The sequence below is a fragment of the Scleropages formosus genome, chromosome 25 (genome assembly GCF_900964775.1).
Source record: "Scleropages formosus chromosome 25, fSclFor1.1, whole genome shotgun sequence".
In the NCBI taxonomy this organism is placed as follows: Eukaryota; Metazoa; Chordata; class Actinopteri; order Osteoglossiformes; family Osteoglossidae; genus Scleropages; species Scleropages formosus.
In genome coordinates this window covers 1,784,860-1,812,797 of record NC_041830.1, presented here as the reverse complement: position 1 = coordinate 1,812,797, position 27,938 = coordinate 1,784,860, and the positions used below count along the sequence as shown (strand labels likewise).

The 27,938-nt window shown below is 41.5% G+C and overlaps 1 protein-coding gene across 2 annotated transcripts in view; it reads right to left on the bottom strand.

Annotated features, from left to right (window-relative positions):
• LOC108928267 (potassium voltage-gated channel subfamily D member 3-like) overlaps nucleotides 1–27,622 on the bottom strand; it is a 167,995-nt gene extending 140,373 nt beyond the window's left edge. The window contains exons 1-2 of one of the 2 annotated variants that reach the window (XM_018742144.2): nucleotides 27,579–27,622; nucleotides 24,939–26,115 (exon numbers count right to left, since the gene is read on the bottom strand). In XM_018742144.2, the coding sequence (XP_018597660.2) occupies nucleotides 24,939–26,041 (1,103 nt within the window). In that variant the 5' untranslated portion in view covers nucleotides 26,042–26,115; nucleotides 27,579–27,622. Of the gene's footprint in view, nucleotides 1–24,938; nucleotides 26,116–27,500; nucleotides 27,541–27,578 lie in introns of those variants that run through there. The other variant, XM_029249344.1, reaches the window with a different exon arrangement.
• Nucleotides 27,623–27,938: the final 316 nt, after the last annotated feature.

Here is a 27,938-nt window from a genome sequence, read left to right as displayed (position 1 = left end):
CCCAGCTTGCTGCTGTTGTCCTGCTGAGTTGCGAAACACACAGGCCAAGCTTGCCTATTACCTTTCCTAGCATGAACTTACATGGTTGCCTGCTGCTGAGGGCCTGAGGATGCAGCCTGGCAATCTGGCCCATCTGCTTCTTCCATGTGGGAAGCCAAGTCCTGCTTGCAGGGCAGCTACAGTCCGGCTTTTTCCAAAACAGCCTATTGGCTAAGACAGAAAAATGGATGGTCAAGCTATCATTCACTAAGGCCTTCTGTGCAACCGGGAAGACATAGTTCTCTTCTTGTGGATCAGCCAGCGGGAGTCAAAGCCAAACCTTTGACTTGTGTTTTAGTGGGTAGCTGCCAGGCTATATGTAGGGACAAGGCACCAACAGCGCCTTGAGAGACTGGTTCATTTCAGATCATGGAAATGTACAGAGATCACACTGGCCTATATATTCAAACTTTTTTCTTATCATACATGTATCTCCAACAGGTGGCAGAACCCAGTTTTGAAAAGGGTAAATGTACTGTACTGAGGACTACTGAGGACACATCCAGCTGTACACACACAGTATATCAATGTCATGAACATTGGCATAGGAACACACTTTCTATGTCTACAGTGGAGTGCAGATTCTAGACTCTGGGAAGATACTGGACTGAATCAAACTTCAGATTTGTTTGGAAGAATTTCATATGAACATAGAATCTTCACCCGTTGAAGATGTTAACCAAATCCCCTTTGTCAAGTGACTCAAAGTGTATATTCATCATGGCTGATAAAGTCTGAATCAGCACCAAACTGTGTTGCAAGGACTACTTTACAAAAAAGTAGTCTAAAGTATGACACCTTTATGAGTAAAATTACTGCTCGGGACACTCTAACAACGAACACAGACACACTGGCCAAAACTGCTTGTCTCGAGCAGGGTCGCAGCAAGCTGGAGCTTAACCCAGCAACATAAGGCGCAAGGCTGGAGAGGGGGCACACCACAGAGAGGATGCCAGTCCATCAGAAGGCACCCCAAGTGGAACTTGAACCCCAGATACACTAGAGAGCAAGACCTGGCCAAACCCGCAGCGCCACCATGCCATCACTCCTCTGTGCCCCCCTAAACAATGAGCAATCTCCTTTAAATAATGTGCAACACCCAGAGAGTTTTAGGGAATAAGACACTGAATTAACATTTTGGCAACAAATGTGCCAGCACAGTTTGGCTGAAGTGTCCCTAGAAAAAACTGAGAGCCGTTAGCAAGAAAGCTGGTTGCTTCCATCTGACTGACTGGTGTGGAGATGGTAGAGACACAGGCAGCTCCAGGGTGTTTTGCTGGCCGGCTTGTATGCTGTTCTGAAGGGACACTGGGAAGGGTTGTCTCCACTCCCAGTTAACTTTACAGCTATGACTATTTTCATTTTGATGTGCCATTAGAGGAGCCAGTCCAATTGTCCAAAAAACTGATGGAAGAAAAAAGATATTGGCTCCCTTGGTCATAGGCCAACATTGGCTGTCTACAAGACAAGAGAAGAAAAGAAATTGGGTACAAATGGGCTCTATATCAACATCTGAACTATCTGTATTGTCAGGAAAAAGCAGTAGACAAGAAGCAGGGGAGCATGATAGAAAAAGATAAAAGAGTCCACTGCAGAATAGTGCATGTAAAATGTTTCACTGAGAAATGCTTTTTTCACTCTATACAACTACTTTACCTCAAATGCTACGCAGAAGTTCAGATGTACGGTACTCTCATTTGTCCAGCCAGTGTTCCAATCTCCCCTGTCTCAGAGTTATAGACAAGGACTTGAGCTACATGACTACCAAGACATTGTTATTCTCTGCTTTTAGAGGTGCCTCAGTGGCACTAATTATAAATATCCTAAAGAACATATGTTTGGATAGGAGCTGTATGTGATGGAGCTGTAAGTTGGAACAAGCAAGTGTGGTGTATAAACCCAAAAACAGCCTCTGGCCTCCCAGGGGCTACTCTAAAAAAAGGTGAAAAAGTTATGATCTCCACTCATCAGTTTTCTGCCACTACTGCCTTCGGAAATGTCCCATTTTTGGTCATCATCGAACCCTGAAGGACAACCTGACTGGCTTCTTATTCAGCCTCATGGTCTCTGTGTAACCTCTGTCCCTACACTGCAACTAGCATAAGTGGTAGACATCTGCCCACTCCCTTGTCTGAGCGAAGTTGGTGGATGGGTTCACATGGGTTCACATGGAGAGTAGAGCAAGGGTCCCCTGCGAGGGTCCTGTCTTCCATGCTCAGATGAACGAAGAAGTAGGGGAATGTGAACAGAAAGTGGGCCATGGCGGGGCCAAACGCAGGTTCTTATTGTCAACATCTGGACTCCAGGGGCACCTGGACTGCTACAAAAGCCATCTCTCAACACTCACTCTTCCAGCCTATGAATTATTTGTTTACTGTATGGGAGGAAGTTGGAGATGGGTTTTCTTGAGGAGAACCATTTCAAACACAAAACAAGATAAAGTGACATGGTAAGGTTTGCAGTTTTCTTTTGTTTTTTTTTTTTAAATTGGTCTATGTCAGTTCATTTGGTTCTTTGTCAAGGGAAACAACACCTGCTGAAAAAGACTTTTATAGATTACTGTGTATTTAAGAATGTATTTAAGAATCACACATCTGCAGTTACGTCTTTCTTCTAAGGTAATGCACAAATTGTATTTTCTATGAGATGTACGTCACTTTGGAGAAAAGCATCTGCTAAATGAATAAATGTAAATGTAAAGGTAAATGTATTTAAGAACACCTTACAGCAGCACTCTAGAAGAAGCAAGCACACACTTTCTTTGGCTAACACCGTTCTGCCTTTCATAAAATACAGCAAACAATTCCATGAACAGGAACTCGAATGTGTCTGGACTGTATGTCGCTTTGGGGAAAAGCATCTGGTGAATGAATAAATAGGAATGTGAATTTAAATGAATGGGAAATGTTCATCAACCAGCCATTCATCACAGTGATGTGTTACTGTAAATCTCAGTTTCCAAAAGTAAGAACAGGTTCTTTGTCCCTCCCTAGTGCATTTTTAAAAATGAATTATGCTACAGACAGGCAATTCGTCTTAAAGAGTACAACTTCCTTTGAATGAGTGCAAGAATATGAGGTTGTCAGGGGGTGGGAACACAGATTAAATTAGGGTGAAAATCAGTAAATAAAGGAAATAATATTTCACATAATTAGCCACTCTCTTGCTTATACTGTGTTCAAATTCAGAGAAGGGTCTTAGGCTGTCATTTCTTCAGTGGAATTATTTTGTGCAAAATTAATTGCTTGGATAAAAGAATTTTATGAAGCATTAATCCACTAGAAAGGAAGTTATTTCGGGAAGAGGAAAAATTGATATCGCTAATGGCAGCATTCAATTCAGTTCCTTGTTTTTCATTAGTCATACTGATGTCAAATGTTTATTGTGTAATTTTGTCTGTGTCTGTCTTTGAAATTCACAAAGCTGTTTTTTACCACTGTTCTATAGCTCTGGGTTTTTCTGTGTATGAGGATATTTGCAACATTTATGATTATTATAGTGATTCCCTTTTATTACATTTCCTTGTAAAAAGAACAGCAAATGTCTTTAGGCACAATGAATGAGCTTCTTGATAGGCCCTTTTATCTGCAATGACTTACACAGCTGTACCTCACAGTTTTATGTTTTTCTACAGCTGGATATTACGAGCACTTCTACAGATGGAAATTGGGATATTAAGTGGCCTTTCGAAGGATACAGCTTCGGGGTTCTTGTAGGGTCTTGAACACAAAACCTTATTTGGAAAAAGTGTGAGCAAGTGGCTACAGGAAAAATGATTTTGGTCATATGGGTAAGAGCAAAGGTTACCATCACCAAACTGACTTTGAAGTCACCACACCATGTATGTTTATTTCTTCAGGAATTTCGACCTTTTGTTTTACTATACTGCTTAATTCAGAAAATATGGACTGTTTAACTTGTCAGAAGGTATTTCTTTCCCTCATGCAGTCACTGATACTGGCAGGGAATACACTGTTAAACATGCCAGCAAAGGTAATTATGTTTTTGTGATATAATACACAGTTCAGACAGAAATTGTGCTCTAGTTGCTTACTCACTGCTCGACTTCACTCTTTTTTACTCTACAAAGCAAGGCTATATAATGGCAACACTCATTTTGAAAAGATTCCAGCCAGTTTTGTCATTGCTGATGTGGGTGGCTGACATCACTGGTGTGCTCCTTGGTGCTGAAGATCATCACTGTAGCAGGAGGCATGGCAGACCAGGCACTCAGTGAACAAAATTAATTTGTGTATTCTTTTTAACTAACAGCTTGATACCAAATGAAGAACTGCGAAACACAAAGAATTGGAATCAGTGGCGTTTTCGGGAGGACACATTAGGCTTGGAGACACAATCCCTCTGTCCCCTTCTTGTTATGCCTGTGCTTTTCAGAGTTGCTTTTTTTACATTTACATTTACATGTATTCATTTAGCAAATGCTTTACTCCAAAGCAATGTACATCTCAGAAAATACAATGTGTTCATTACTTTAGCAAAAAGGGACACTTAGATGTGTGATTCTAAAGTACACTTAGTTTGTTACTTTCCACCATTTTAATCAATGTATATCACACAAGTAGTTGCATAAAGGGCTATCCAAGAATCCACGATTCCTGATCACTTTCCAAGTTTTTTTTTTTTTTTTTTTTTTTTTTAAGAGATATACACACACACACACATTTTCTGAACCTCTTGTCCCATACGGGGTCACGGGGAACCGGAGCCTACCTGGCAACACAGGGTGTAAGGCCAGAGGGGGAGGGGACACACCCAGGATGGGACGCCAGTCCGTCGCAAGGCACCCCAAGCAGGACTCTAACCCCAGACCCACTGGAGAGCAGGACCTGGTCCAACCCACTGCACCACTGCACCCCCCTTTATGAGATATATCTAAACATTTATGCTTCATTACAGGAGTAACTGTGTAAAGGTTTACCTGCATATGATCTTAAAGTTACAGTACATGAACATTTACACCTTACATGAACATAAGAGATTATGGGCAAAGTGAGTCTGAAGAAGTGAGTTTTAAGACCCTTTTCATATGTGGACAAAGTTTCAGCAGTTCTGTGTGAGAGGGGGAGGTTGTTCGACCACAACAGAGCCAGAATTGAGGACCCCTGTGCTTTACCTTTCGTGCGTGGGACCACCAAGCGAGCAGATGTGGAAGAGTGTAGCAGTCTGGTTGGGTTTTAAAAATCAAAATCTGTTTTCTTGGCTCACAGGATTTCAGTTTATCAAGGCAGATGTTTTTTATTGAGGCAATTCATGTTATGGATGCTTATGGATGCAAGATATGGATAAAACAACAAGATGCGAGATGTGAATCTCCAATTCTTTGCCTAAAAGTAAACATTTGTAACTGATAGTCTACCTGTGCTTCTGATAAATGTACAAGTACATGGGCTCTTGTTGATCCCTGAAAAGAAGGTCATGTGCTGTAGCAATATAACAAAAGAGGGTGCTATTATTGCTCTTAATTTTGTACCTTCCAGTCCTTTGACCATGGCTGACCCTTTCACATGTGGGTGACTCTAATCCAAAAATGTGTGAGTGAAGGCAGCAGACTTGGCAGACAACTCATGGTAGCTCTGTCCATGTGTAGGGCAACTCAGTTCTGCCAAATAGGTCATGGAGAGATGGGGTCTGGCACCAGTCTTGTTCAGTCAGTGCTGGGGGCAAAGTGCAGGGTGTGGAGAGCCATGGAGGAGCCACAGCATGGGCTGCTGCCATTCGAGTTCACCTCTCGATTCATTCAAACAGACAAATTGGCTCAGCGCAGTGAAGAGATGGAGAAACGTATTTTCCAGTTAAGCATGAAAGTAAAACGTGGGAAAGTGTGTTTTTAAAAGTTAAGCCACACAACAAAAAGCTATATCAGTTGCCACTGGGATTATTACTTCTGTTATATTGTTGCACCATGTTATGACCCTGCTATCACATATTGTATTTCCGGGAAAGTAATGAAAACCTTATGAGAAGAGGTATCAGAAAACTTGCTGCACAATGTAAATTGTTAGCACAAAATTATATTATACACTGTTATTGTTATTATTATTATCATTATTGGCATTTATTTAGTGGTACCTCTGTCTAAGGCAACTGAAAATGTTAGGAAATGAACTTGAACAAGTTTATGCAGAAGGGTATTCTTACTGAAGAAGTTGAGGACAAGCACCGTGTTTAAAGGTGTGACATGTACAGCATGGACAGTGCGACGATGAATTCGCTTTTTCCACCCAACACATCTCTAACACACAGACGCACACATGCAGACACGTATTGGGCTGACATGGAGCCATTGATTTTGTGAGGACAGATGATTACTAGCTGTTAAATTAACAGCTGCAAAAATAGACCACACAGAGATGGAGAAAACAGCCTCTTGTAGCGCCTTGCCTTCAAGAAGCAGAGGAATAATTAAAATGAGAACAAAAAAGAAAGAAAGAAAAAGGAAGATGGTAATAGCATGTCTCATGGTTGGTCAAGCAGCAGGTCAGACGTGGCCATTGCCTCCCAGTGCATTCTCGAAAAAAGGGTTGGGAAAGCCTCTAAAATTCTTACCCCTTACTTGCCCTTATATTGTGTCTCCTCCTTCCAAAGGAGGTATCTTTTTTATTCTGAAAGGCGCTTCAGCCCCTTGCCAGCGCTTATAGAAACTTTTGTGGTAGCACTGCCATGTGCTTTCGGCCTTTGAGCTCCTAGGCAACCCTGACAACGCATTGTTGGCCCTGTCCAAATAATAATAATAATAATAATAATAATAATAGTAAAAAAAACACAAGTAATACCAAACAGCACACACCCATGAAGAATGCAGATTCAGAACCAGGGTTGTGCACAAATTGAATTGGAATGCTTGTTGACTTTTTGCACGACCTCAGGGTACAGTACATCTCTCCTTTCCTCACATGTGCAAACAACAGGCAGAGCTCGCTGAATGATGCTCATTTACATTTTGCTTCCACCATGACACACGTGAGATGAGTGATAGGCACCACTTTCAAAAAAAAAACAAAACGAATACACACACACGCATTTTATTAGATGTTTGTACACCTTATGAATTAATTATCAGGTGCTTATGTGTCCATATGCACATTTGTACAGTGTGTGGGTGTGTGCATGAGCACGAGTGTGTCTGAGGGGTGAGAATTTTATAGATCCACTGGTTAAAAGTCAAAAATAAAAGTGTGAGTGCAGATGAACATCTTATAGCATCACCAGTAGGAAATCCAGTGGGGAAATTTAATGATGTGTAAATAAGAAACATTCATCAGGCATTTACAGCTGCTCAGTGTGACACATGTAACAATATGAGAATTCACAGCCATAAATACTGTATATATGTTTGATATCCATGTATAATTTCAGCCCCGCACACCACACTGCACATGTTTAGATTTGCAAAACCCATTTTTCTTACACACGAAAATGAAAATCTTTTGAGTGCTATATGAATAATACATGTTTAAGAAGAGAAAGGGGGGAACAAGCTTTCAGCAGCTTTCCAGTACATCTTTACATTTGCTTTTATCGCCTAAGGTCACTAGGCAGTGTTATCTTATCTTAGCAAATTAATGCCATTTATCTTAGTATGTTTCAGTAATTGTTCTTTTTAAAGATCGCCAAGAATTAGAATTGGTTTCATGTCTTGATCCTTTGCACTTTGACTCGCATTTCCATCCTGGTACGCTGTACTTGGCAAAAGCACAGGAACAGTATCTCAGGTGCCTGTTCAACATCTAAGCAACAGCAGCGTCTGGCTAATCCTAAAAATGTTGTATTCATCTGAACCTTACACTGACAGATGGATTCAGAAGAGAATTAGGCTTCAGCTTTGAAAAAAGGAATCAATATTTTACCTTCTCTTATTACACATGTATGACCTAATTGGATGCTGTCTGCACTTCATGGTTTAGGGAAGCAGGGGCCAAAAATTGATGGGCTATTTTAAAAAAGAAAAGGAAGGAAATTGTTTTGGTAGGACCCACAAGTTGTCTGCCCTGTTTATGAAGCTTGTTGATGAAAGGTTGCTACTGTGCGTTCATTCAAACATTGTCCCCCGGGCTGTCGTGGAACTGGGCCTGGAGGAATGCTCCAACCCAAAGATAATGACACAATATGAATCACAAATTAATTAAGTGCCATGGCACCTTGGAAAGGAACCTTGGGTGTTAATTGAAAACTCCACAAGCGGATTCTCTCTCTCTGTCTCTGTCTCTTAGTCTCTCTCCAGAAAAGCGGGGAGCAGGCACACAACCCTCTGGAGACTCCAGTCCACCACTGCAGTGCACTTCCCTGCACTGTGAATGCCTTTGCGGTTTCTAGCAGCAGTTGGAGGGCAAGGCGGGTCCTTCCAATGCTCATTCTATGGTCCTTCTGGGATTGCTGTTGTGGTGCTGGGAACAACTGGCTAATGCTGCCCCGCAGACATTCGAGTGCTAGCCTGGTCTCCTGTGCTTTGATTTCTTTAAAGAAAGCCAAAGCAGTTTAAGGTACTAGTGGCAACGGTGGCACCATACCCAGCATTGTGGAATTACTGCATCATGACATTTCCAATCCACCACTCTTCTCAGGACTTTCATGTGGTGCCTTTGACCTCACCTGCAATCTGGATGGCACTGCCTGCAGTGGGACTGCAGGGCCATTGAGATGTTAGAATTTCCTTCCTAGGGCCACAAATGTGGTATGACAGCATTTCCTTCCTAGGGCTAGAAATGTGGTATGACAGCATGGGCCGTGGCCTTTTCAGACCAGAGGTGAACGGGATTTCATATCAAGGGTAAAACACCTCGCTGCCGTCAGTGACGCAAGTCCTTGGCCCTTTCTTCGTTAACCACAAAACCAAGCAGTCTCCAATGAAGGCTTTACTAGTTGAAGTGGAAAAGTGGAAGTGGAAAGCGGAAAAGTGTGTTGGTTCATTCAAGTGCTGATAAAGACCGACAGAGGTTAAGCTGCAGAGCGCACAGAAAGATCTGGAGGCTCCACATCTTTGTGAAACAGTGAGAATGTGCACTAACCCACTTACACAGAGGGAGCAAGACTCGCCTCTGCGGTTTGGGACTGAGCGATCTGTGCTGGAGTCAATCTTCTGGATCCACGGCGAGCCAGTATGGGGTCCATGCAAAGGATAGTTAGAACACCAGCAGTCTTCTGAGCCACCTGGCAAGCCGTGCCTTCCGAAACGTGCTCCTCCACCGCCTTTCTCAGGAATCCAGCATCATATGTGCAAGTGCAAAGGATTAAACTCTTTCTTCTAATTATAGTACAGCGCTCCTTATTTGCATATCTTTTAAACTCATATCGCTGTTGACAATGTTGAGCTCTGCTCCCTTGAAACACCGAACACAGGCTGAGATAAGAGGAGCCAAGTGTTATGCGGTCTGCTGTTCTCTATGATACGGAATGGAAAATAGATGATATTCATGCTGGTTTCTAAAGACCTGGGTATATTATTTTCATCTTGCTTTCCTGCAGTCACTTTTCTCCTAGTTTAAAATTTGTTTTTAATTTGGATGTTTTTACCAGAATAAGGAATACATCCTCTATATCTGGTGGATTGTTATTCTGTTGTTTTAGAGAAATATTTACCTTTTCCTATTACCATGTTATTGATTCAGTCATAAATTCTGTAATACTACAATAGATCCATTAGAAAGCAGCAAAGCTTCTTGCACACAAAACTCTTTGACACATCTACAATGATTTATTATCTTTCAACTTAGCTGGGAAATGATAGATATGATAATGTAAGGTGATGTAGCATATTATTATTACAGTTCATACTTGCATGATGAAACTAATGTGGGGTCATGCGATTGAAGTGTTTTTCCAGTGTATGGTATAAGTGATTTTTTTGTAAAATCATTTTGACATGAGAATAATCTCAATATACACATTAAAATCTGCCATTCCAGCTTGCCCATAGTGTGTGAATGGGTGAGTGAGTGTACGGCTACTGTATATATTGCATTAAATTAAAAAACTGAATATAAATAATAACTTAACTTGCTGATCAATCTATAACCAGAGAAAAAAATGAGTAATTGTAATGTCATGATGGAACGTGGTACAACACTTCCTTAACAAATTTGATTTATAATATTAATAACACAAATACATAAAATATTTGTAACATTATTACTCAGCAGAGGTCTCTCACCCATACTGACATACTGCCCCTGATTCATGTCAGTGTAAATAGCAATTCAGGGTAAGAACCTTCCACAAAGACCCCACAGCAATAGGGGCAGAAGGGTGACTCTACATCCTTAACTGCTGTGCTACAGATTTAAATCATACTTTTTACTTGAATTTTTCCTTTCTTCCATAAAGGGTCTAGAACTGTGAGAGTTTTATGATTGTACATTATCCTTTCATTTAAAAAAATAAGAGTTCTATATACCTGTGCAGGTTCATTGTTAAGTTTCTATGTGCATCAGAAATAAAACAATCAATACCTGTTAATTTGTAACCGGCCAATTCAATAAGGTTCTGCTGAATTTCCTCTTGTTACTCTTAATGACTTTCCAGCTATAATGCTGCTGTGTGTCCCAACCTAAATGAGCTGCATGTTTGCCTGATGCTATTTGCTGCTACTGGTACTTTACCATATAGCCTTTCCGAACGCATCCACAGCATCTTTACAAAGAATTTAAAAGAGCTCTCGAGAAAAAAGAGTCCAAAATGTGCCCCGCAAAGGTGAACTTGGTAGATAAACGTGTTTGCATGGGCCAAACACCAATAAATGGTAATAACAGAGTTAAATCCGTTAACCCAGATGTAAGCAAAATTATTCAGACATCGTAGCGTACATTACCATTTTCCAGTAACACGGGAAAGAGATGTGGTTTACAAGTGGTTCTGCACTTGCCCAAGGCCGTTCTATTTCCGTGGTGTGTTTGCACGTAAAACAGGAAGCAGGGGAAATACATTATCTGTGAGATGTACAGTTGTAAGTATCGGAGCTGCATTTGGATGAGGCTTGAAGCATCACATTCTAAGGAACTCACATGTGGATTTCACTGGGGTGGTGTGAAAGTGGCATGGCAGCACAATGGGTAACGCCAGTGTTTCGCACTGTCTGAGCCCCAAGTTAGGTTGTAAGTTTGAATGTGGCTCAGGCCATGCGGAGCTTACATGTTTTCCCTGTGTTTGCAACCCAGAGATAGAGGTGCAAGATGGCAATGGGAAACCACTTCTATACTTTCCCTTAGCATCAACATGTAATGCAAAAAAAATGTTCAGGAGGGGTCTACATGAGTTGAACTGGATGTGAATTCACCTACCCTACCAGCACAAAAAGGCCCCAGGTTGGGGTCTGTATTTACTGCCTTGTCAATGGACATGATCACTGCAAGGAAACACCAGATGTATGTACAGCATGTTGATATTTGCTGCAACGTCCCACAACCCCAAACGAATTCTGGTCATAAACAATGGGAGAATGTCTTTTGGACTGGAGGGAGAATGACATGAATTACTGTTTGACAGCAGCAAAAGTGTCCACTGTCTGAGAAAAGATGTCCTCGACCTCACAGAATGAAAAGTGGGACAGAATTGACCAAATATGGTGGAAAATTCTAGGCACACCTTGGAAATTCAAATACAAACATTCCTTGAATTAAAAACTGTTGTATTATGAATTTTCAAATATGGGAAACTTTTTTAAAAAATGCACATTTCTTACCGATTTTCTAAACCTTTGCAACCTGTGTTTGTTGCCCAGCCCACAGGAGGAGGAGAAGCCCACCAAATCAGAACATAAGTGTGTGACCACTTCATTCAACCCATTTCCGTATTGTTTAAAGCTCACGTTTTGTATTTGTGAGTATTGATTCTTATTAGAACAATTTCAATAAAGGTACTATTACCAAAGTGTCAAGCATGGAAATAATAAAGTTAGAATTAGCATGAAATGACAAATGCTTCCTCAATGAATCAGTTAACAATTAGTAATGATTAGGAGCTTGGGGAGACAACTTATTTTCAGATGCCATAACTGAAAATGGGTAACATTATAATGTAATTTATCATTAATATAAATTTTACAATGAAGAGGCCACACAGAGTAACATTTATTTATTATAACCAAAATCTCGAATGCTTTGTCCTAGCTGAGCTCACAGCCATCCAGAACCTATCCCAGAATCACTGGTCACAAGGCGGAGGGGATACACCCTGGAGAGGGCACCACTCCTTCAGAGGGTAGCCACACACTCACTCATTTGTTTGCACTCTATGGACAACCTGGAGTGGTAAATTCAGGTGAAACATGTCTTTGGACTGTGTGAGAAAACAGGAGCACCCAGAGGAGACCCACACAGAACTCCACACATACTGAGTAAGATTCAAACTTCTGTCTGAACAGTTGAGGAACTCACAAGGAGCAACATTACCCACTGCATCACTGTGCCATAATACCACCCATTTCAAATACCTAAAACATCTTTTTTTTTTTTCACAGAGCCTAACTGTAAAACAAATTTGGGAGAACTGTGTTCCAAGCCTTTTCTCTTAGGGATTTTGGAGTAATGAATAGGGGGAGCAGGGGGTGCGGTGGCGCAGTGGGTTGAACCACAGTCCTGCTCTCCGGTGGGTCTGGGGTTCGGGTCCCGCTTGGGGTGCCTTGCAACGGACTGGCGTCCCGTTCTGGGTGTGTCCCCTCCCCCTCCGGCCTTGTGCCCTGTGTTGCTGGGTAGGCTCCGGTTCCTCGTGACCCCGTATTGGACAAGCGGTTCTGAAAGTGTGTGTGTGTGTGAGAGAGAGAGAGAGAGAGAGAGAGACCAGGTCCTGCTCTTGCATGGGTCTGGGGTTCAAGTCCTGGTTGGGGTGCCCTGTGACGGACTAGTGTCCTGTCCTGGGCGTGTCCGCTCCCCATCCAGCCTTATGCCCTGTGTTGCCGGGTGAGGCTCCTGCGACCCTGTATGGAACAGGTGGTTCAGATGGTGTGTGTGTGTGAGAGAGAGTGAGTAATGAATATGAACAATACATCTGGTCCCAAGTGTGTTTTTGGAGGAGCATGTTTGGACAGCTCTCATGCCATTCCAAGAGTGACCACCGTCATCACAATGAATGTTCACACACTGTGCTGTCCTGGAGTTCAACTACCACAATCACACTGCACACACACTCCAACCCTTGCAAAAGTGATCCTCCTTCTCACAATTTCAACATACCCTTCAGAAAAAGTCATCATTCTTCACTATTAAAGTTGGACCTGTCAGATTGTAGAAAAACATACAATGAAAGAAATACATCATTCTACACTTATAACTCAGAACTTGATGCCTAACAATATGTATTTAGGTGTATGCAGGTTTTTATTGAATCTCTAAATGATATCGCACCATGTTTCCAGCCTGTTGCACTGGCCATTATGTTAAAAGACACTGTTGGTGATTAATGAGAAACAGCAGTAAAATATGGCCTTCAATCCTTGCTGAAATAACAACTACTAAAAGCTAACTGGTCACTGCTATTGAGTCAACCATCATAAATAAGATGTGTATCAGCGATGTTATGCAGCTGTTATTGCCCCCTTGTTAAATCTACAACGATGTTTGTATTTCCTTCAATTTCCCTGCGTTGGCCATTACTGATAACATTAATGGAAAACGCAGTGACCACAAAGAATTTATTGAATCACTTTAAAAACAGATAAATGAAATAAATGTACCTGCTTCCTATCCTAGCAATCTCCGCTCCTGTTGTATTATTCAATTTTAATAATGAATCAGTAAGGCAATTTACTTTCTACCCAAAAAGCAACACATACGAAATTACTCTCCTTGTTAACTGCTAATCAAGTCAAGTTTAAGTTATGCAGCTTCACAGTGATTTTTTGAAGCTAATACTAATACTCTATGTTGGAGAGCACTGGGTAAATTTACTCCGTCACCAATACAGTGACTGGAAGTACGAGTCTAGCACGGCATGACTTTAGTACAACCTTGCTTGCAGAACTGCCAAACCTCGAGCAGCAGCGCAGGACAGAAGCAGTGTGGAAATCCATGCGTATCATTTCAGAGTCCTTAACCATCAAAACAGGAGTCTCTTCCAATCCATCATCTTGTCCTTAAGGTGTCAGGAGTCATGTGCTTCCCAGAGGTGTCCTTTCAAAGCAACGCCTATTATTAGCTTGACACCAATATCTCTTACTGTATGAGACACCAGTTCCTGTGAAGGTGTTTCCCACAGTGCTTCATCACTTACTTTGCCATCTAAATATGATGGTGGCATTAACTGATACAAAGACTTTGTATCAGTTCTTTGTACTATCATTTCAGAATAAAACAAAAATTATTGAAAAGTACTTTCATTTTCCCAGAAATCAGTTTTTTATTTTTATTTTTAACTGGTATCTACTGTGTTGTTTATATGATACCGTACCAAAGGAACTGAAGGATGCCAAAAAGAGGCAGAATAATAAATGATAAGAAGATTCACCATTATCATTTATCGTGAAATATGATAACCATTTTAGCTCCAGAGAACATCACCTCTGCAATTTATCATGATGAGACAGTTAAACCTGTTAGAGGTGATGGTGACCTCTCTCATCAAGTCAGTAGACAAGCCTGAGATCAACGGAAGTGTTACCTCCAAAACTGCACATCTCTGACACCATATACAGCATTAATTTTCATGTAATTCAGTTACCTAGAAGGCACTTCCATGCCAAGAGCCAGCAACACCATACAGATTTTACGTTACCCATTTTCCCAGCTTCAGATTGTTATTGAATTTACACAGGTATTTGGTAAGGTCCCAACAGCACCATTTTGTTACTATAATCTTCTTTGTTTTAAATATGCTGCATTCTGGCTGGAATTAGAGTAAGGGGTTTGTGTGAAGGGTGAGGGCTGGAGCAGAGCTTTGCCCCACAAGTTTCTCATTGCTTCTGAAAAAAAAAAAAAAAAAAAAATTATACTCATCAGAACTAACATGGGAAAACTCTGCCTGCCAGTATCAAGTATAACTCCTCTGCAAGTTAAACACGTCTGCTATGGTGAGCCCCTTGTCTGTAAGCAGCTTACATAATGATAAAAAATACAGCTGCCTGTTCCATAACAGCATAACACAAGAAACACAATTCTCAAATGGTCTCTCAACTTCTTTCAAGCCGAACCCGTAGCTTAGTCTGCCCACAGCTTGTGCGTTGGCACTGAATCCTGTGACATTTTCCCCCTCCCAGTCAAACATAATGGAGGATTACAAAACAATATAAGATAAGTGTTTTCTTTCCCAATATGTACAAAAAAGCTTTTTTTTCTGGGAATTGATGATTGAATTGCAATGGAAAAAGAAAAAGAGGATAAAAGATGAAAGACACGGGTCAAGAGAGTCAATCAATCAATCAAAATGAGATTTCTGCTTCCTCTTTTTTTTTATTGATTTTTTTAACTGCACTTCAGTCTTTTGGGGCTTTAAAAATAGCCTCCAATAGGATTTGCTTTCTTACTTTAATATGCCACCTTTATTTCTCTCTAAAAAACCTCAAGCAAAGTACTCATCCCCTGTTATTGTCCTCCATCCCATCGAGCTCTATGCTAGGAGGACACACAGTGTGTGTGGTGAGCACACTTGGTCACACATGTAGGTTGTGGAATCACCATGGCAAGGTCAACACAGGAAAGCCATGGAGATGTGAAACCTACTCCTGTCAAATGAAAAAGGAAGAAGAGCAGCCATCTTGTAGCTTTCTGATGCTCTTGCCTCTGACTCCAAGACAGAACCACGGTCTTCCTTATTAACACAAAACTAAAACTAAACCACGGCTACTTCACATCCGATTCTGGAAAAGCCATGAAATTAAATTAGAACTGGGCTCTTCTGAAGTCTCGGCATGAGATGAATAAATCAATTGCTATGTAGTTCTCACACATGGATAATATCTTTGGATGTGGGTCTGTGTTAATCCTAATTTAACTATGGTAATCCCACAAAATGACGAAGGATTTAAAAAGGAGCCAGAATGTTTCTGGGACACTCGACCAGTTATTAATTAGGAGGATTAAAGCACAGAGACTGCTGGTTATTGGCAGCGGGAAGGGCAGCAGTTCAAGGACTGGCTTCATGACCAAAAAGCTGCAGGTTCAGGTCCCACAAGAGGGACATTTTGCACCTTGAGCTTTGCTTCAGGAAAAATACACTGCAAATGTGAACTCTGTAAATGGAAGAAGCATTCAAACATTAATTTTCTTTAGAAAATAACATAAGCTAGGGAATGAAATAACAGTAACAATAATGTATTTAAGCACTGGTATTTGATGGGTTTTAGGATTTAAAATAGAGACCAAGCGCTCGTCTGGACACACTAACAGTAAAAAACAATCAGTCCGACATTAATCCTTAGCACAGCGACTTTGGCAGTACAATTGGTTTTGTCACCCAAGAACGAGCAGTAAAGAGGACAGATAACAAATGAAAGTACCACTGGCCAGATGAGTGCTTAAAATAGCTCTCGAAGGGAGGACAGGAAGTGGTGCATTAACTGTCTCACTCCCACTGTAATGTGAAGCGTAAAAACAATTCATTAGGGGATGTAGCTTTCAACAATAGGGTTGGAATTTTGAAAGTAACAATTATATATCCAATTCTCCCCATACAGATACACACAGAGTAGGTTAGGATTAGAGGTTCGTTAGGGGCAGGGCTTCCTCTCCAAGTTCCTCATTGCTTTTTTGTCAAACGTCTCCTGGTAGAAAAGGGGTGTTATGGCCACCCATGAAAGTACATTTCTCTTCAGTGTTAAATTATGGTTAAACAGGTGATTTCTGATGTTTGCCCTTCCTTCCTTCCTTCCTTCCTTCCTTCCTTCCTTCCTTCCTTCCTTCCTTCCTTCCTTCCTTAATATTTTCTCATACGGTTTGGGATAGGGTTATGGCTTAGAAGGAGGGTTAGAAGCAGCTGGTGGTGGTTAGTGGTTCAAATCTCTCCTGTAAATTTACCCAGGTAAATAGATGGTTTAATGGTGGAAAGTAACAACACTGGAACTTGCTGCGGAGAAAAGCATCAGCTAAATGAACAAATGCACATATAGGGTTAGATGCCACCCTGAAGAACAAATCCCTCCAGGTGTGCCTCTTTTAACCAGCTTTGAGCAACCGGTGAAGTCACAATTCATTGCACAACTGCTTCTATCTAAGAAAGGTCTATCTGCATGTTTTATTAGCTCAAAACTATTATTTGAGCTACCTGGGCTCTCTCAGCATCCAGGTTGAACTACATCATTTCCAAATTGGTAATAAGGATTTGTCTTTCCTGGCTAGTAAGTTGTTAAGACCCTAACACCACACATTTTCAGTCAAGGCACCCCAGACGAGCTGCAGATCTCTACTTAAACCCAAACAGATGCTCTGCATCCAGCAGCACTTCTGTTAAGCCTAATCCACCTGTTCTTGAGCACATTAAGCACAGAGCTGGTGCTGCTATAATCAGGTGTTGGGAATAATTTAGAGTGCATTAGGGATGTGGGGATAATCTGGCGGACTGGCTCCAACAGAGTTGAGGAACCACTGGTGTTTATGCAAAGCATTAGCTATTTAGAGAGGCACCAAAGGTGGCACTGTCAGTTTTAGTCCCTCTATAAATAAAGGGAAGCACTGTCATCCTTCTTCTTGAGCTTGACAGCAGGCCCCAGAAATATTGCAGGGTCACCTCAGAGTGATGGGGGCATATATGCTCAGTGGATAGGAGCGCTGAGGAAGACAGGTGAGAACCTTGGTCACTCCTATTGAGTCAGTGCCTCCAGATGGAAAGGAGAGGCCACTTAACAAGGCTCATCTGGAAGTGCATCAACATTGAGGTTACTCCAAAATGTAAATCATGCTGCTGTGCTCCTTTCTTTCATTTCTGAGATATTATGGGAAAATGAAACAGAGCCTGGGATTTTACACATGCATTGAGATGTCCCTCAACCTTCTCTGGAACAATGCTGCCAACCCTGTAATTCTAAGTAGACAAAAAATGAAAACAACACAGGTTTATTGTCACAACTCAAACTAACATATTCTAGCTAACTAAAAAAGAAGGATAAAAACAACCGTCTTTTGGGTATACACTAAAGTTTTTCATTATTTAGGACACGACACAAACAGATCACTAACAGCTTGTCTTGGCTTTTGCAAGCCCTCATCAGGGAGCAGAACACACCAGCTGGAAACAAAACACAGTTGTGGCCTCTGGTCCTGACCCTGGGCTCTGGCAATAAAAACACTGAGGGTCCTCTCACCAGACACGGGTAGGGTCACTGACACTTTAATCACATCTGTCGATCCCCAGCATCACTGCCACTGTCTGGCTGACCAATCGCCCCTGCGAATGATAACACCAATTGATCCCTCATTACACACAGTGGGGAGCCAATATCGAGACACACTGACCTACATTCATCCTATTTATCTGTTGTAATGGACAAGGAACATGTGTTCTTCAAGTATACATGATCCAAGTCTGAAAAGTCAAATCATTGAACATGGTATGTCTGCTGTACCAACCGTGTACTGTATAGCAGCCGTTATAATAAGGAAACCACTAACGTACACTTCTACTGTAATGACTGAGTGAAAATAAGTACAGTGCACATCCTCAACAAAATACAGCAATATCCACAATATGGACTAGAGATGTGTTTGTATGGCAATGTATTACTTTCATTTGCAGACAAAACTTACAGGGCACATTTACCGGATCCTTTTCGCCAAAGCAACTCACAACGTTAAGCTACTTTCAGTTATCTACCCATTTATACAGCTGTGTAAGTTTACAGGAGAAACTCAGGGTAAGTACCTTAATCAAGGGTACTACCAGCCAGAGATGAGATTCAAACCTGCAACCTTTGGCTCTAAAGTTAGCAGCTCTAACCATTGTACTACTAGCTGAAATGAACTGTGAAACATTTGTGTTGAAGGAACAAGCAGCACTTTCAATGTTATTTTTTTTCCTTTCCATGGTAATTGAGCACTATTTCCTTACTGGCACTACCAGTGCTTTTCAGACATCCTGCAGTAGGTCAGTAAAGAGCATAAAATAGCACAAAAGAGACATCCTATAACCTTGGTGAATAAGGTGTGTGGGCTGATAACACTACATAGAGTTAACTGGAAGTTTCTTTAGAGAAAACACACACACTGTCTGAAACCACTTGTCCCGAGCAGGGTTGCGGCAAGTTGGAGCCTAACCTGGCAACACAGGGAGCAAGGCTGGAGGGGGAGGGGACACAGCCAGGACAGGACGCCAGTCCGCCACCCTAAGCAAGACTCAAACCCCAGACCCACCAGAGATCAGGTCCTGGCCAACCCGCTGCGTTAGTGCTTTGTCGAAAAGAATCTGATAAATAAATAAATGTAAACAACACTGATGGTGACTTGGCTGGAGCAAATCTTACATTTATTCATTCAGCTGACACTTTTCTTTAAAGCAGCTCACGATATTAACATACCTAAGGCTATTGGCATGGTTGGGTAATTGTGCTGGAGCAACTTAAGGCTGAGTACCTTGTTCAAGGGTACTAGATCCAGAGGTGGGATTTAAACCTGCAGTCTTCCAGGCCAAAGGTCCACTGCACTACCAGCTGTCCCTAGCTACTGCACAGAACTTCAGTTTAGGAATCTCATTTGGTACAGGAATCTGGACATATACCTAATTTCGAATTAATCTAACTAATTTCCTGAACACTTTAGTGACAATATTCTGAATTCATCTTCAGAAACTCTTACAACTGAATGGAAGAGTGGAGGCAGAGATCTCAAAATCCTTCCAGAGGACACCGGGTATACAGCATTTTTGCTTGTCTTACTTGGCCAATCAGAGCAATCACTTCAATTTTTAATTATAATTTAGGATTACCATTTTTGTATTTCACTACAGGACTTCTAAAGAAATAATAGATCTGATTACTGCCAATTCGGTCAGTATATATTCTTGCATATAGTGAAAAAATACTGGTATTTACTTTATTTGTAGAATATCGGTGGACATTTCATTTTCAAAAGTCAAAATAACGGGTATAATTACAGTGCAATACAGATAACAGGTACCCAACTCAATTTTAAATAGGTCTCTAGAATCATGTGTAGCTTGTGGAAGGATATTTTATATCTACAAGACCTTATCATCCGCTACACCTCAACCAGACTGCTGCATTCCTCCATCTCTGCCCGCCTGGTGGTCCCATGTAGAAAATGTCTAAAAGCAAACGCACAAAGGCTTTTGGTTCTTGCAATGATGAGGCTGGAATGACCTCTGCCTCTTAATCAGAACAGCCAAATCTCTGTCTTCATTTAAAAAAGGGTCTTAAAACTCACCTTCCCGGACTCACCTTTCCCATGATCTCTTTATTTAATTAATGTAATGTGTAAATGTTCATGGTCTATAACTTTGACATCATAACAGTTTAATAACGGATAAACCTTCGTGCAGCTACTCATGTAATGTAAATGTTAAAAAAAAAAAATGAAATTATTATTATGAATTGTCGATATTTGGACAAAGTTTTATGCAGCAACTTGTGTGATGAACACTGGTTCTTATGGTGGAAAGTAACAAACTAACTGTACTAAATAAATACATGTAAATGTATTTTAAATTAAGGATGAGACTTTAAGTATAACATCTAATAAAGTTTAATTACCTGTTTACCTTGTGATTTGAACATGGCAGCTTTTACTTTATATGAAAAACACATCTTATTTCCAGTCTAATGTTTTGTTAATTGAATGGTTCACTCTATAAAAAGTGTCAGCTAAGTAACAAAATAATAATGAATAATGACTAAAGCTCAAAAACTGGTTGGAATAAAATCCATCAGAGCCACGGGCAGATCGAAACTGAGCTTGACATCCTTGATATAGACCAACTGTTGTAGTCTGTATTAGTTTACTTTTCATAGGTGACACCTTCTCACAAAAGTTATTCCTACTTTGCAGTATTGAGTGTGATTCAAGTGGAACAAGAACATAAGCTCCATGTGTTACAAACAAATCGAGTTACAAACGGACTTCTGCTCCAGTTTATGTTTGTAGGTTGAGAACCCAGTGTAATGAACAAGTATCTGTTATTTCATAAGTAATCCCATTGATTATATGGTATTCAGTTGTTTTACTTAGTTTTACTAAGTATATAGTAATACGTGCATCAGATATTTTAGTGTTAAGGTGACTTACATTCAAGGTGGTTTGAAAGGGCTGTTAGTTTAAAAAAATTAAGCTGATTAAAGCATTATTATATATAGTACTGTGGCATTGAGTCGCGCTATTTGAGATTTTAATTACATAATTTTTAGATAATAATTCAGTCCTTTTAGGAAACATCTATGATAGCTGGAGATAAATATATAAGGTATTTTAAATAACTGTTTTTATTTTGTTAATGTATTTATACAAACTAAACAAAACATGAGAATATGTGAAAACCATGTACATATGAGTTCATATAAGTTAATGAAAGTGGAAGTTCATATATTTTGAGGTAAATCTGGTAGAGGACAGATTTCACCTTGCTTCTAAATGAGGACTGCAGTAAAATATTCTTTACACTCTGCTGAATAGCAGCACAAAACAATGTTTCCAGCCTCAGAATATTGCCATCTTGATGTCTTAGATATTTCTTGGAATACACACAATTTTTTTTCTCTTATAGTTAGGTCCAGTAAGAGATATTTTTATTCTCATATGAAATGCTTAGGAAAGTGGAGGGCACAATGTACAATTAAGTTGTTATATTGTTCAAACTGCAGCTTTTCTCCTATACACTATGCTAATATATACTGTTTAAAATCAATGAGAAAAGTTTCTTTAAGCAACTTTAGATGGTTATTTCCATGGGGATGTGAGATGGTTATTTCCCTGGGAATATGTGCGTGCATGCCCCTATTTACAGTTGCAGGGGAGAAAATTAATACAAGACTTGTCCCGCCATTATGGAACAGGCTTGCGAATAGTCATTTCTTGCAGTAAACATCCTGATGCATTGTGGGGGTGCTACAGATGACCTTTCTTGGAATAAATCAGACTGCTCCAACTGAACGTCAAATGCTTTGAGCCATTTGGGAATGGGATGCAATGCAATCAATGGGTGTTTGAGGTGAATACTCCTTTCAGGAGATGTCAAAGCCCTTACAGGGCAGAAAAGCAACAGCAGAGAATTATTCACAATCTAAAAAAAAAAACAAAGTACTTTACTTTGCTGGTGGGATATTAATAATGTTTGGTGTTTTGTACTTCGTGTGATCCATACTGCTTATATTTTAGTGTCATTTCCCATGGCCTGTAGCATCCAAGGGTGGTGGTGGGGGTCTGACTATAGTCAGACCTGAGCCTTAGTTTAAGGGTTAGTGTTAGATGATCCAACCCTCAAGAGCTACAGTGCACCTCTGCCACCCAAAATCTACAGCCAGGTTTACCACATATGCCATTCACACAAACAAAGTATCCTGGGGAACATACAGCACTGTAGAAAGTCAAATCACAGTCACTGAAACCACATGTGAACGCCACAGGCCAAAGCCGCCTCAAAGGAAGGCCTCGGGATTATGCAGGTACGTTTCAAAGGTTACTGAAAAGGGCTGCACCTCAGAAAGGTCAAAACTTCTCTGGATGTCAAGCATGTGTTCTTTGAAAGCGGCTGTCATTGGCATGCTGCTCCAAGCCTCCCCTCTCCCTCAGTTCACAAAATGACAACGCACATGAATTTCTGCCCTTCAAAGGTCAGAATCAACTTTAATAGTAATCTCATCAAATAGAAAATTCTAGATGTGTCCCACTTGGGACAGAGTTCTGATTTAGCCTGTCCCCAAGAGGAAGACATGTTTCATTTATAGACACAGATCCTGTGGAAGACCAGTCTGCATTTCAACCTAAACTCCTCCTAATAAACAGTGTCGGACTACCAACCTGAAATCAAGGTAAAACAGATAAATCACATCATCTTAGAGGAAGTGACGAAAATGAAGAAACTGATATTGGTTAATTGACCCATTTCACTGCTACCTGCTGGTTATAATCTTTGAGCGATAGAGCTGGGTAATTTTTTAGAGCTATTCAAAATTAATACCATGATCAAGGGTACTACAGAAAGAGGCAGAGCTGAACCCGGGTCCTTCAAGCTCAAAGGCAACGCCACTAACTACCACACAATGTGCTGCCCTTAAGAATGCAGTTCTGTCATGAAGTGGCGTGGCTGTGGCTACAGCAGGATGTGGATGGTAATAGCCTTTCCTTTCTGAGGAACGAGGGCGCAACAAACTGGCCCGGCTCCCCAAGTTCTTGGCTCGGAGCAGTAGTTGCTGGACAGACCCATTTTTATGGCCATGCTACGTGGTTCCCCCAACAAAACAGAAGAGCTGGCAGGGGTGATAAGTAAGCTCTACATAATTCATGAGGCACGAGCTAGTGGAATGACAAAAAGAGTATGTGCCCAGAGCATACAGGGTGCTGTGATTTAGCAGCTAAAGGGGCATTTGAGGGAAGCGAGGTGCAGGCTGCCGTCCAGCGCGTCATGGTAATGTGGGTGCACACTTTCTCTGCTGCTGCTGGACTTTTTGACCTTGGTGGATGGCCCTGAGTGTACACAGGGTCCCAACTGTAGGGTGTATAGCTGATGGATTCATGGAACATCTCCACAGGGACCCTGCTGAGACATCTCCATGAGCACGACTGCAACCAATGACCTGTTTGAGGCTCTCTTGCGTGAACAATGGAACAAATGCATGAGTCTACTGTAGATTAGTCAGATGTGTATGAACACACCCACTTCTGTCCCTCACGTTCCATCGGAGGAGAGAAGCTGCTCTTCAGTTAAGCACAGGCTGCCTGGAGCCTGCTTGCAAGTCAAGTAAACCGGGGCATCATCAGACTCAGGCATTCCACTTGTTTACACGTGTCGAATATTACCAACACACACACTGGGGAAGGTCAAAAGGAATAGTTACAAATAACCATTATCATCTTTAATTGTAAAAATACGTAGTTTTGCCAACGCTTGAGTTTAAATTAGAATTACCATTTATACAGCTAGATGTGGAGGGAGTCAGGCTACGTGCCCTGCTCAAGGGTACTACAGTATTGGCTCAACATAAGGACTCCATCTAAGCACGTTCATGTTGTAAGTCGATGTCCTTAAACATGTTTCCCTGAGCAAACAAACACACTCAGCACAGCTATTAATAGAACTGAAAGGACATGGGTCAGGGGACTCCACTGCGATACTCTTCACTCATCCTGCGAATGTCCATAAAAGTGGTTACTAACATCTGGCAGTAAAAAGGGACTTTCACCACAAGGCAAATACTGTAGTTATAGAAAGTGAGCTGACATTTAAGAAAGAGGCAGTAACTCGACTATGAGGTAATACTTCATTGGAAATAATTAATGCAGGTTTTGTGAAGATGTGCTACAAGATCTTTCTGAAAAAGCAGTACACCCACACCCACCCAAAAAAAAAAAAGACTAAGAGTAAAAAATAACAATACAAGCAAAGCAATACATCCCTTCCCTCAGTGACTCAATGTACCGAGTTTAACCATCTGGAAGGAGACTCCATCCATGCCCATGACTGAGTGGGTGAAGGGGCTTGTGAAGTGTGAGAGCGACAAAGGAAGAAAGGGAGGGATGAGACTGAGAAAACGAGTACGAGGAGGGGGTGAGCGCTAGCCCTGTTTGTGAGGACCGCTGGTCCATCACATAATCCATCACTTGTTCCGCAGAAGTGAAAAGTGCGGCTGTCGGAAAACTCGGGTGTCCCTGCAGATCGCTTTCATCGGTGCTTCACTTAAATCTGAGATTTCTTCCCCTCGGTCTCTGAGCTACCCACTCCCTGAGCTGAGGGAGACAAGGTGCAAATAGCATGGTGAGATACCCATGTGAAAGAAGGGAGGACGTAGATTTCCTTACCCCAGGGTCGTCATGGTGACGATGGTGTACCAGAAGGACGCCGGAATGCTGGTGAACTTGCTGGAGGTAGAGCCTTTCTCTGCGTAGAACATGACGGTGGCAAAGATGATGATGGCCATGGTAAGGGAGAAGAGGAGAAAGCCCAACTCCGAGGCACAACTCTTCAGAGTATAGCCCAAAATGCGCAGGCCCTGTGAGTGGCGGGAGAACTTGAAGATCCGGAAGACGCGGAAGACACGCAGTGTGACAAAGGCTCCGCTCACATCCTCATTATTGGTCATGACCAAGCCAATATAGTAGGGAAGGATAGCCACCACGTCAATGATGCTCATCACGCTGCGCATGAAGCGGTAGCGGCTGGGTGCTGCGAAGAGCCGCAGCAGGTACTCCACAGTAAAGATCATTACGCAGGCTGTGTCCATGCAGAAGAAGGCCACCGTGTAGCGTTCACCACAGGGCACATCTTTCTGGTTGGGTGAGGAGCCACAGGGCACTGTCTCCACTACATTTGTGATGACAGAGACAGCAATGAAGAAGCCAGTGACATAGTAGAACACCAGAGCCATGGTGCTCGTGTGAGGGTTCTCAAATGCCCGCCACATGGTCTCCCGGAAGGTCATGTTGGGCAACTTGCTGTCTTTGTTGTCCTCCTGGTCATCCATGAGTCGCTCAGCATTCTCCCGCTTACGGTCCTTATACTCTTCATAACAGCAATCGCCAATAATCTCAGGAATGATGCCAAAGAAAGCCAGTTCCTCATCATACGATGATATGCACTCATAACGTGGATAGTGCAGTTTCCCAGTCCGGTAGAAATTGAGGATGCTGCGGAAGACATCAGGATCGCGGTCAAAGAAGTACTCCTTGGTCTCCTCATCATAGAAAAACTCCTTCTCGGAGCTGCCCAGGAGGGTGTCTGGGTAGCGGTCCAGGGTGTTCCTCCAGGTCTGAAAGCGGCGCCCACTCACATTCAGGACGATCAGCTCGTCCTGCCGCTTGTTCTTCTCAGTGGGAGCTACAGGCATGGGCAGGTTGGCTACCGGCATCCAGCCGATGGCCGCTGCCCTGGCGAAGGGGAGCCATGCCGCTACTCCTGCTGCCATGGTGACTCTGGCGTGGGATGAGGGGAAGAGCCCAGCCTCCTTCAGAACCAGCTTGCCTTTAGGTTAGTAACCATCTAAGTGTGAGAAAACAAGAGCAAAAGAAAAAAAGTCAAGAAACGCAGGGATTTTTTTGCTGCTTGTCTGACAGCCCATAAACTCATTCAGTGTGTTCATATTAGCAGTTACTGCACTGCAGTAAATATTAACATAACCCCTTAACAAATACACGACTCCCCTGCTGGAGCTCAGTATCCTCTCAAGTATAATTAAATTGTGAATAGACGACATACATAACTGCTATCAAGGCCACCCTCTGTAGGAGAAAGAAGTACAATAATCAGAAATACTGGTAAAACTTAGACTGTGACAAACATTTCCTTTGGCTTTCATTTTAGAAGACTAACAATACTGACCGTAAAACAAGTGAAACAACTATTTGTGGTATAAATAACTATTCAATTTAAGGAGACAGCAGATTGGGAAGATCATGTTTACAGGTAAGAAAGGGGATATATTAGGAAAACAAACATTAAGCACACCAGCACTGAGCAGTAATGCTCACTCTGCCTTGATATGACATAACAAATGTAAAGTGACGTAATTTTTCTGAACACCATGTTTCACATTCAGATGGCTTGTGTATAAGGGAAAATGTTCATTTTGTAAATAATAAGGGTTTTACACAGACTTATTTATTGACAATTTGTTCTGTGCATTTATAACAATTAAACTCAGAATATAAAGGCAGCATTTTATCTGAAATTAGTATCTGATTAGTATGGATGTTTTTAACAAATAAAATAGGTTTTGGTCCTGTGTATCTATTTTCAGTTAGAAGTCAGCAAATAATCACGTACATACAGTACATACATACATACACGTCATACATGTACATTTACATATATCTTTCTGTGTGTGTGTGTGTGTGTGTGTGTGTGTGTGTGTGTGTGTGTGTGTGTGTGTGTGTGTGTGTGTGCCGCTATCCTCTAGCCCATTCAGACATGTTGTTCCAGGCTTTCGGGCAGGACTGGGAGCCTCGGAAACCTGTTGAATTGGGACAAGTCGCTAATAGTGATCAGTTCGCTGCGCGTCTCTTTCCCTCTCTTTTGTACCGAAACAAACAATTCAAACACACACCGCTTCCAAAATTCCAATCAGCTCCTTTTTCTCGCCGTTAAATGAGCACAAATGAAATGAACATGCAGTTGGACGTTTACAGTACACACAGCCTACTACGCGTCACAGTTGTCTGCGATTCAAGTTTGGAAATAAGAAAAATATTCCTTTCAACAATCATGGCGCGATAGATAATTATATCCTATTAATGAAATAAAGGAAAGGCATTAATTTAAAGTGCCCGATAAAAACTGTACCGCTGAAACAGTGACGCCAAGTATTCATTGACTGAATGAGCAAAACAAACAACCAAACAAACAAATACACACACACAAGTACCTACCTGGGCAATATATTTAACAGCATTAAAGGTAGCCACAGGTAATGCGCACCTTATGTTTTATTAGGACATATTACTTACCGGAAAGAACTCAACTAATCCTGAAATAATGAAGTGTATATATTTAAAAAAAAAAAAAAAAACACTTCATAAGTCGTTCTTTGGAAAAAGCTGTTGCTTCGCAGTCAAGTCTATTATGAAAAGAAAAAATAAAAAGGCGAAGTTATAGTTGACGAGATGAGTCGATAAAAATGCTTAATAATAATAATAATAATAATAATAATAATAAACACGGAGAACCGCAGTCACTTTTTCAGATGCCCCACCGCGGAACGGTAGGGTCCTGGGAAATAGGACCGTTATTCCTGTCGCTTCATGCACTTAAATCGCACGCGCGCGCGCAGCCTCGTTCTGTGCTGCTGCTGGTGATGATGATGATGA